This window comes from Crassostrea angulata, chromosome 5 (assembly GCF_025612915.1).
Source record: "Crassostrea angulata isolate pt1a10 chromosome 5, ASM2561291v2, whole genome shotgun sequence".
In the NCBI taxonomy this organism is placed as follows: domain Eukaryota; kingdom Metazoa; phylum Mollusca; class Bivalvia; order Ostreida; family Ostreidae; genus Magallana; species Magallana angulata.
Genome location: NC_069115.1, coordinates 27,657,446 through 27,669,239, shown reverse-complemented (window position 1 = coordinate 27,669,239; position 11,794 = coordinate 27,657,446). Strand labels below are relative to the sequence as shown.

General features: G+C 34.4%; 1 protein-coding gene across 3 annotated transcripts; it reads right to left on the bottom strand.

Annotated features, from left to right (window-relative positions):
* Nucleotides 1–2,371: 2,371 nt before the first annotated feature.
* LOC128183547 (xaa-Arg dipeptidase-like) lies at nucleotides 2,372–11,682 on the bottom strand. Of its 3 annotated transcripts, none has more exons than XM_052852600.1 (7): nucleotides 11,560–11,682; nucleotides 8,471–8,882; nucleotides 6,871–7,019; nucleotides 6,352–6,494; nucleotides 5,063–5,217; nucleotides 3,855–4,098; nucleotides 2,372–3,519 (listed from the first exon to the last, which is right to left on the bottom strand). In XM_052852600.1, the coding sequence occupies exons 2-7, from the start codon at nucleotides 8,843–8,845 to the stop codon at nucleotides 3,392–3,394; spliced, it is 1,194 nt and encodes a 397-aa protein (XP_052708560.1). In that variant the 5' UTR covers nucleotides 8,846–8,882; nucleotides 11,560–11,682; the 3' UTR covers nucleotides 2,372–3,391. The 3 variants fall into 3 exon arrangements, with proteins under 3 accessions (XP_052708560.1, XP_052708559.1, XP_052708561.1); XM_052852599.1 differs by lacking the exon at nucleotides 11,560–11,682 and adding an exon at nucleotides 11,128–11,220; XM_052852601.1 differs by lacking the exon at nucleotides 11,560–11,682 and adding an exon at nucleotides 11,120–11,143.
* Between the last annotated feature and the right edge of the window lie 112 nt (nucleotides 11,683–11,794).

Here is an 11,794-nt window from a genome sequence, read left to right as displayed (position 1 = left end):
GTAATGTAAAGCTTACGTGGCTTTTACTGATATCAAATAAAACAAAATGAAAAAAAGTAATTCCGCTGCTTTAAATCATTCCTAATATATTTTACTTTATTACTTATACTAAACCAGAACCTTTTGGGAACAAACTGACCCCTTAAAATATAATATCATCTGCACAAAAGACTATATATAAGATCTGTAAATGACGCAATCACTGACTTCTCTTGTTTTCAAAATGTGCTGACTTTGTCCTAAGATTCGCGCTCTTTGAATTGTTTTTCCCCACACATGCATATTGTTCAAGTTGAAGAGCTAAAGTTATAGTGTTTTAAGTTTTAAAGCATCAAGTTTTAAGTTAAATCATCTAGTGTTTTATGTGTTAAAGCTTTAAGTTAAATCAACATTGTCATTTTCCCCATTATTCATATACACGTAGAAGCATTGATAAAAAATAACTTTCAAAGAACTAAAAATTCGACCTCAGGTTTTTTTTTATCACGTTTTACTTATTAAGAATTAATTGTTTATCAAACACAACATGGGGGGGGGGGGGGGTGAAAGAGGGACGCGTTGAGTTCTTGAAGTTTATAGAAAGTATTTTTCTATTACAAAAAAGGATGGCCCTTTCTTCTTCTAATGAGGTAAATATTAGCCGGGTAAATAATAATAATATAACAAACTTTGTCTGATTTCTGTCGTCGTCGTAAACTTTTAGATTTCGTCTACCACACTTGGCACAAAGTATCCTTAAATAAAGGGAATACAATTTTTCAACTATAACGGATCAGGCCATCTTTAAAGTGGGAACAGTTTAGAAATTATTGCACATTTCTTTTCATGTTTCAAAAATCTCCCTCTCCAAAACCATATGACCAGAAATGCTACGTCGTATAGAAGCATCATCAGGTAGTGTAGATACAAGTTTGTTTAGACTATGATATGATATCCTGGGTACGGGTTAGGCCACAGTGAGGGTGGGTGGGGTGGGGGTAGAATTTTTAACATAGGAATAAATATGAGAAACGTTTTTAGCTCACCTGAGCCAAAGGCTCAAGTGAGCTTTTCTGATCACAATTTGTCCGTTGTCTGTCGTCGTTGTCGTCATCGTTGTAAACTTTTCACATTTTCATCTTCTTCTCAAGAACCACTGGGCAGATTTTAACCAAATTTGGCACAAAGCATCACTAGGTGAAGGGGATTCAAGTTTGTTCAAACGAAGGGCCACGCCCTTTTTAAAGGGGAGATAATGGAGAATTATTGAAAATTTGTTGGTATTTTTCAAAAATCTTCTTCTCAAAAACTATTAGGCCGGTAGAGCTTAAACTTGTGTGGAGGCATCATCAGGTAGTGTAGATTCAAGTTTGTTCAAATCATGGTCCCCGGGGGTAGGGTGGGGCCACAATTGGGGGATCAAGTTTTACATAGGAATATATAGAGAAAATCTTTAAAAATTTTCTTCTCAAAAACTATTAGGCCAGAAAAACTCAAATCAAAATGGAAGCATCCTCAGGAAGTGTTGATTCAAGTTTGTTCAAATCATGGTCCCCGGGGGTAGGGTGAGGCCACAATTGGGGGATCAAGTTTTACAATCCTTAAAAATATTCTGGGAAAGTTTTCGGTCCAAAACTCAGTACTTAGTGTGAAAGCACAGGTTATGAGATTAAAGGTAGATTTAAGTTTGATGAAACCATGATTCCCTAGAGAATAGTGGGGCCACGAAATGGAGAGGGGAGGGGGGGGGGGGTTATAGGAATAGAGAAAAATCCTCTTACAGGTACAACAAAAGGGGCTTTACTAAAAAATAAGAGGTGGATAAAAATTGGCAGATTTTCAATTTTTTTTTAGCAAGATCTACTGTACTCAGTTGTCAAGATATTTTGATACTGTAATGCTAATTTGATCAGAATTAAGGCAATTGTTGCTCAGGTGAGCGATGTGGCTCCTGGGCCTCTTGTTTATATTTTAACCCAATTTTACCAACAAAGCTGAAACTTGTGAGGAAGCATCTTCAGGTAAAATATTTTTACACCTTCTCAAATTATGACACCTGGGAGTACGGTAGGGCCACGATGGGGGTTGAAATTTTATAAAGGAATATTAACAACTATCAAGTATTTTCTTAAGAAAACCGATTGTGATTTCTAGCTTTGTAGAATCTGAAAGGGCTGAAATCTACACGATAAAATTCAAACCCGATTGAATAGTAAATTAACTCCCAATTCAGCCAACATAAGTAACTTAGACAAAGGATGGAAAATTGACGCTATGGCTATTACTATCAGTCTGTGGATAGAGACGGACAGGTCAAAATGATTCACCTCTCAACCCAGAATAACCCCAAATCAGAAACAACCATTGTGTAAAAAGGCAAAATAAAAAGTAGTGGAAGAGATTCGTGTTTTATTTGAGGGAAAAAAAAACCCAATGCTGAAACAAATCTTACATGTACAAGCATACTCGTTGTTATGAAATAAACCACAGCAACTTTGAGACAGACTTCATCATCCAGAGAAGTACATGTAAATTCACAATAATCTGCATGCAAGTTAATTAAAATGGAAAAATTAATACAGTGATTGTGTGTTGTATATCAAAACCAAAGACATCTGACTTTAAGAGGAAATTGTTTTAGACTGTCTAGTAGATTTACTATGACTTTCATCCAATAATACATGACACGTGAATGCATTGTGTATAAAGCAGTGCAAAATTTATGTGTTTTCTTTATTGTCACTTTTGAAGCCGACTATTCCAATCTGATAAATTTTTACACCAGAAATCTGATAATATTTGACATTGACTACTTGCAAGCTAGCATGTATATAATAAAACCCTGAGGCTTCAAAAAATGATAATACAGTAAATCAAAATAAAAGACCAACATTGATAATTGCATTCTATAAAAAAAAATTGATATACCTGCCATCACCTGCCTGAAACATTTATACTGGTACACCAGTGAAACTCTTATAAAATGTCACACAGTATGCAATTAAGTACAAAAGTCATTAACTACTTCTACTGGTAAAATCCCCACATTAAAGACAAACAAATTATGCATATTTTGGTATTTTTTTGGTCTATCACATAAAGACTGTTTTGATAATCATGACCACAACCAACGTTTTTTTCCTTCACAAAATCATTAAAATACTGGTACTGACCCGAGCAAGAAGACTTAATCTATATGGCACATAAAAAACTTGGGATAAAGTTTATTGCATTTTTTCAAATTAAATGCAAGATCCAAACTACAAAGCTCAATTTATCTCTCCGTGGACACAAAGACTGAGAAACAACATTTAAAATCAACTGAAAGAAGAGTGGGTAAAAACATGCACATTCATCTTAATGGGACATCAATATCTTTTAAAAATTGGAAAAAGTTCTAATAAATGCTTCATCATTGTGACTCTACTTCGAATTCAGCTTTAATTTTGGCTAGTAGTTCTGGTTTAAGCATTATATCAATGCAAGTCATAGCTAGAGCCTTGGCCATGTCTAAGGTATATTTCTGGGCTTTTGGATCACCTGCAGAAAAAAATAAAACATTTTACAGTTAACACTCTTTATGGTGATATATATATATATATATATATATATATATATATATCCTGAATTGCAACTTAAACTGGTAAATGAGAGAGAGAGAGAGAGAGAGAGAGAGAGAGAGAGAGAGAGAGAGAGAGAGCTAATGCTTTAATGTTTATACTAACAAATGGTCCAAATCAGTTCATAAACATTATAGTGGGACAGACTGACTACAGACAAATTATACAGTATCACAGTATTTGGAGTACCAGTGGTGCCATGTAGTACCTCCTAATATTAAATCTTCAGAACTAATTTCACCCATCAATCCTTACCAGCAGCAGTTGTGAAATCCATGGAGTGGGTGTTACAGTCCGCTCCTATCTCAAACTCAGGGTGTATAGTGGGAACTTCATAGGACACATTGCCGACATCGGTGGAGCCCCCGAGCTTCTTCAGAATGGACTCCTTGTCCGTGTCTGTCTGTATACCCAGTCGACTGGCGTTCTCCTCATAGGTCTTGGTCATCTCTTCGTTGGTCAGCAGATTCAGGAAGGTGGAATGTAACTTCATTTTAACCTTTGGGAAATTTAATTCATTGGAGGTTACTGTATATGCTTTGTTTATTAAGCTCTCAACATTCAGCTTCCACCTTTTTGTTTATAATGATGGTGAAAGAATTAAATACACATACACTGTATATATCATCTAGCTGATTCTATTTTAAATATCTTTTTCACACCTTATATCAAACCTCCAACAAGTGAAAAGCTGTCAATGTGACAGCAAACCGGGTTTTCTTTTATGTAAACTGTATCCATAATCCATGTCAACCCTTATCCAGTGAAATGGAGTACCCTACATGTATATGCAACATTTTGCCAAAAAATGACTAAGTTCAAAAGCTGGTATTTTTTCGATAAATTATCGGAAATCAAAATCCTAGCAATATGCACACCTCTGATATATGTACAATTGATCTGCAAAAGAACAACTTCCTATCTTGAGAACTGTAGGAGGAGTTATCCGTACAATGAGGGTTCCCTATATGCAACATTTTGCCAAAAAATGACTAAGTTCAAAAGCTGGTATTTTTTCGATAAATTATCGGAAATTAAAATCCTAGCAATATGCACACCTCTGATATATGTACAATTGATCTGCAAAAGAACAACTTCCTATCTTGAGAACTGTAGGAGGATTTATCCGTACAATGAGGGTTCCCTATATGCAATATTTTGCCAAAAAATGACTAAGTTCAAAAGCTGGTATTTTTTCGATAAATTATCGGAAATCAAAATCCTAGCAATATGCACACCTCTGATATATGTACAATTGATCTGCAAAAGAACAACTTCCTATCTTGAAAACTGTAGGAGGAATTACCCGTACAATGAGGGTACCCTTTTGGCAGCCGCCCACCCGCCCGCCCCGCCCGCCTGCCATCCGCCCGTCATTTTCACCATTTTAATAACCGGATTTTTCCGTTGGAAAACCCGGTTAAAAACTAATAATAATATAGAAGAATACATGTAGTACACACATCACAGTCAGTAGCCAGAGCTGCACCATCCACACAGTTCTTAAGCATTTTCTCTAGTTTCTTTAGATTCCTGTTCTTTGGGGTTCTGATGTAATACTCCAAGGCTGCGGTCCTTGGTATAATGTTAGGCCTAGCACCCCCATCAGTCACAATGCCTGTAATAATCAAAGAACTGAAACCACTCACAGGTTGGCAGATATTATAGGTAAAAATTCCAATATTGACAACAGAAAATCAAAGTACTGAAGTACTGAAAGCCGGGCTCTTTTGGTGTGTCTTTATGCATATTGTGTAGTAAAGACTGAAAATCTCTCTCTCTCTCTCTCTCTCTCTCTCTCTCTCTCTCTCTCTCTCTCTCTCTCTCATGCTTATGATGTCGGCAAAGCATCAGAGAGCGATCATTTTTTGTAAGCAGCAACAAAAGCAAAAATATGTCTGTCTAGTAGGAAAAAGTTCAAGAGCTTCTGCCTTGAATTTTGCAGCAAGCGTTGTATTTTCAATCCCCATTTCTTCAACGCGCAGCAAAGTAGTTCATGGAAATTCATGCGCATTGTATGTGTCCAAAATGCATAGTCTTGTTTTTAAAACACTTTATTATTAAGAAAACTAAAAAAGATAAACTATTCTCTCGAAATTATAAAAAAGCAACAAAATGCAAACACTTTTGACAAAACGTGGCTCTTTGTGTTACTATTTGGTAAAGCGGAAGCTTTGACTTTGACGCTGTTTGGTTTTTTGTTTACTTTGTGCTATTTATAGTAACATTGGCAATTTGCCTGCCTACAGCCAGGACTCTGCTTTCAGCAGAGTCCGGCTAAAAAGGGATAAATGACAAATTCATTAATTCTTACACTTATGAATTGGCAGTAAAAATTCACTCATTTCCAGAATAAAGTTTTGGTGAATAGTAAAGTAGTAGAATGCTCATACAAAAATAATTTTCAATTTCCAATTCAATGCACTTTTCTTTAAAAAGAGGACAGGTTTCAGATATATTTTTAAAAATAATTCCAAGCTCTGCCACACTTTGCAAAATGCTAACAAAATCTTTAGATGTTGTTAAGCACTAAAAATGATTGGAACTGTGATAACACTAAAATGTTTGACTTTGCAAACACTAAAATAATTGTGCACCTTGCAAACATTGCAGAATGCTTGAGACTTTGTCAACACTAAAAAAAACTTGATACTTTGTGAACACTTAAAATGTACAAACTTTGTAAACACTGAAAATACTTTGAACTTTGTATTTACTTCTTCATCAGTCTGTATAAATTGTATAAACATACCGTGAAGCATCCAGCCTGGAGGGAGTTGTTGCCTCATACAGGAGACATTGTTGTAGCACAAGATGGCGGCATCAAGGGCGTTAACTCCTTCCCAGGGAAACTCAGCAGCATGAGCCTCTACTCCAGTGAAATGCATAGTTACTCTATCAAATAAATTATATGATATCAAATCAATTCTGTGTAATAGTTTATTCTCACTTCATTCTAATATATTGTATTTTTACTAGTTGAATCACACTTGATAACGTATTTACTCCGTTTCAAATTTGTTTGACAGTTGTGTTTGAAGATGTAAGACTGTAATACCGTATAAAACTTACCATTTTGTATTGTTCAAAAATTAAATTTACCAAATTGCAATGAACATGATGAAATGGGTGAAAATTAAAGTGAGAGAAAAGTTTTTCAAATAGAGTACTTATAATTACAGATATTACATACCCCCTCCCCCCTTTTGTTTTTAACTTCACACAATTTTTTCATCCACATTAGTCTTAATTTGACAGTTCATGCACTCACTCTGATATGGCTACATAATTTGGTCTGGATATATAGTACTGAGAGGGATGGGCGGTCATTGCAAAATCGACATCTTTGAATACTTGTGCTTTGATGAAGGACAGCTTCCCTCCCCTCTGTTCCTCGGCCGGGGTGCCCAGTAAACTGACCTACAGCAATGGAAATTAAAGCAGATAATTAGAACAACAGATTTAAAAATAGCTTAAAAGTCCATTGTCAGTTAACAAGAAATTGTGTAAGCTTAACAATGTCTTTTTGTTTGAATATTCTACTGTATACATGGTTATATTCTCCCCGTGTTATTTTCGACCTTCTTCAAATCTTCACTTGCAAACAGTGTTGCCCTGTCTTGAATTCGCCCAGACAGAGTTGTGTTTAAAAAGAGATATAGTTTAAGCCAATGCAATTTGTCCAGTCTTAAATTTGCTCATAGACAAGGAGGGCGAAAGGGGCAAATATATTTCCCTGTACACAGTATGTATACCAGTAGCATTGCTTTCAATATATCAGGGAAAGTGTCAAAAAGATATGTATATATAGCAATCAATGATACTAATGCATTGTGCTAACGATAACAAATACTGAACTACTACAATAGTGATATAATATAGCAGCAAAACATTTTAAGTGATCAATTAGCCCCCCCCCCCCCCCCCCCCCCCGAAAATATGTTGAATTGTAAAGGAACCCACGCATGACTACAACTTGATACTCTGCTTGCACATGATGGTTGACGTCAAGTATATGTAGTACACTTATAAATGTACTCACTCATGATAAAAAATGCTTCCTGTTCTATATTTATATTTTACAGAGTGTTTCATATCATATAATCATATTTTGTTACATTTAATCCACAGCATGACATCATAGTTCTCCTTATCTTACTGCACTGCTCTCAATGACTACCTACCTCTCTGAAAAAAAAATTGCTTTTTCCAATGACTTTAAAATAAAACATATACATATATATATACAATGTCATGTACATGATGCATACATGTATATATTGGCTCATAAAAAAAAAAACAAAACAAGAAAAATTAAGTCAAGACTGGCCTAGCAGTTTATATGGAAAACTTGGCAAGTAATCTACATCGCGTTGGCGGGTTATGTAAATTTTTTCTGCAATGATGGCTACCTTCATAACCCACATGAATCACCAAAGAGAGCATTTTATTGTTTATATTAACATCTTTATTCTAACTTATTAATAAATTGAGTGTAAAAAGTAAGTAAAATTCACTAAATTACTGTTAATGTACATAAGTACGTTAGCTAAAAGAAACAGCCAAATCGTCTCCAGTGAGACTTTGAGTCTGACATCATCATGGTTAGTTCGTGCAGTCCGTGATTTTTCTTAAGTAGTTGTAGGTCTCGACCAATCGATAAACAGGGCGTGTCAATTCAATCCTGTCACTTTCTTGTCAGTTTCAGCCGCTGTAGATTTTGACCAATCAAAAACAGGGCGTGTAGATTTCAGTCTGGCTGTTTCTATAGAGCTATGAATTAACTATAAGTTTCCGTAAGAAATAGAGGGAATAATACTTGGTGGATGTAAATATACTGTTATAGCATGCACTAAATCAATTTTCCTCACCTTCCCGAAAGGTTGACCAGCTGCTTCAAAACATGCTTTAAGTGCAATCGCAATAGCCACACCGGACTCTACAATGAGATTGTGGCCACTAGCATGCCCTATTTCAGGCAGGGCATCATATTCCGTTAAAAGCGCCACATGTGGTCCCTTGGCTTTGTCACCACACACTGCTCTGAAGCCTGTGGGAAGAATAAACTTCCTGTCCACCTGTGGAAACTTGTACTTATCCAAGATCTCAGTGACAGCGTCGTGAGCTTTGAATTCCTCGTGAGCAAGCTCAGGATTGGACCAAATGAAGTGACTCAATTTCGCTAGATCTTCTGCTGCTTTGTCTATAGCTTCACATGCTACTTCCTTTAGTTTCTCTATATCCATATTATGTGACAGAGTTTTCTAACAAAATGGAATTTCTCTGAAATTATAGAAATAAAAATATCATCCAAATTGGCTAGCTAATAAAAATCATTGGTGATAAATCTATTATATTATATACTGGTTGAAATATTTAAGGTTCATGTACTAGAAAGTTTTTCAACATTTTTAATAAAAATCCATTCTATAATTATCATGGCTTATTGAAATATTGACTCTTTAAAATTTTTTACAGGTATTAAAAAAGGCCCCATTTCCATGAATATATTACATGAACAGCAGTTATGTAGATGTTTTCCATATATATAAATTAAATACATGTATGGAAATTGGTGTTGACAAAAAATTACAGGCAAGGATACCATATCATAATTTAGTTTACCGTATCCCATAAATAAAATAGTAAATAAAAAGTGAACATCTGGCTCATGCATTTACACATCTGTCACTGAGGGGGATTAAGGGCACTATAGAATAAGGGGAATTAACTCGTATAGGCCCAACCCAAGAGGCAGGGGGTCAGCCTATAGTTATTAGGCTTAAATTGACCTCTAAGTTGAATATGCATAGAGCTATAACTCGAAGGCAGGTTTTCACAATTTATTGATTAAGTGATTTAAATTAACTATGAAATATTAACAATAATCAAATAAAATAAAGTCAAATAGAACAGGATAAAAATAATTATTTCTTAAAATTCCAAATGAGTCAGAATGAATTTAGCTCAATGTTGCTTAGTCTTACTGACAGACTGGTGGACAATCAACTAGATAGTCAGTATGAAGACTTATTTAAGCAACGTACATGAGGTACATGTAGTGGCCAAAAGATTCTGACTGAATTGAATAAATTTCTATTAACTGTATTTATAATCTAAAAGATAATTAATGATAATAACTCAGATAGCTTAAAGACAACTCAGAACAATTATATAGACTAATTGGGGATAATTAGTAAAGCAGACTGACCCTAGCTAATTACTTGTCATTTGGCATGAGTAAACTCTTAAACATATTTACACGAAATGACACACTATGACACATCATGTACATGTAACCTTTAAAAAGCACAAAAATCATGATCAAAATTTTTAATATATATTAGAATTAAACAGTTACAATATCAGTGCAAAATAACAATCCCCATTTGAAAACTTTCGATGCTTTTAATATTGATTACATAGTGTAAATGGATATTGTATAACAATTTTAAAGACTTACAAATCCATTTTGAAAAACTCCCCCAATGTTCATTAAGTTCTTACAAAAATTTCCTTGACATGATCAAAATACAAGGTCTATGAACTTTTTATGGCTCTATCATGCCTCTGTATTTGTATGCAGCAATGAATTGATTCATATTTTCAGACTGATCAATAATATTTTTTTTGTCAGTCAGACTTTGTGTGGTATATTATTGTCCACAAATTTAAATAATTAAAACACTGCACCACAGGCCAGCAACCTCTGCTAATGACATGTATGTATCAAGTTAGCTTCAATAGTCCAATCCACACTATGAAGAGTCAGCCAAATGTCAAAATGCCTCGTTGTTACCCTCATTATAATTATCACCCCCCCCCCCCACTTTGTGTAGTGGGAATACAAGATTAACCCCCCCTTTTTGTTTTAACAATTTAATTAATTCAAAACAATATGTAATTGATTGTGCCAAGTTAACTTCATTCAGGTGTCTATTTGAGGTGGTATGGGACACATCCATGTTATGACGTACAGTATTTATCGAAATAGACAATAAAATCAAGTGTTATTTTATGATGATTTTTTTTCCCTAAAATTTTCACCTAACATCGTAGTGCATTGGGTAAGAGGCATATTGACAAATCTGTAAGTTATGAGTTTGAATGATCAATCCCACTGGGGATTTGAAAATTTTTACCTTTCCAAGAATACATTTTTTTTTGTTATTGTAAAATTTGGAAATTTTAAAACTGGTGAGAGTATTTTAATTATAATGTACAATGTACTTATATCCACATTATTATTGACAAATATCTCCTCAAAATACCACCTTAACCAGCTGCCGAAATCACCCACAGTGCCGAACTTACTTTTTCTACAGGTGCCGAAAATCACCTGGTGCCGAATTAACATGTACTCATCCATTCAACATTTTGAACACCAGTACAGGATAAATGGAGATTTTTCTAACCTGCTTTTATAGCTATTTAGAATATTTATGTAATCAAAATATTAAAAATAATTTGATCATAACAATAACCATTTAAAAAATAGAACATAATGACCATTAAAATACCTCATTACCTGTCACTAGTCACTCCTCCGGCAGAACTAAAAGGTATGACTAAATGAAGAAGATTTCGGTGCTGGGAAAAGGGACACGACATGTGTGTATTTTTAGAGATACAACATTGATGTGTTTTCATTGTAAAACTTTAATAACAAAATTCACTATTTAAAATTAATCACATGTTCACGTAGACACTAGACAACTGATCTTAGAGAAATTATGTATTTTTCTTTTTTTTAAATTTAAATTGGTTTCTGTATTACTATAACGGTAACAACGTTAAGCTATATCATAATAATATACATGTATATGTTTGCATGAAAAAGGAGTAAAATACTTATATTAATACAAGATTACGTTTCTCGGTAAATGTTTATTTTGTGTTTGTTACATGTATATATTATAATCATAAATCACATAAATGTTTTCCCGTTAAATAGACTGACCCTATTTTCGTTTTTGTTTCCTCCTTTTCGATCGACTGCTTTGTAAAGTTTGTTGTATGGAAAAAAAACCCAGCCTTTTATTCCAAGTTACGTAATTGCTCGTGAGCTGTATGACCTTTAAACTCAATGATTTACAGTTTTTCTATAAATCGATAACCTTTCAATGCGAGTGTTCAATAGGTCATTCGCCGGGTTCTACTGAGGATGATCCGGAAAATTGCAGTTCAACCAAGCT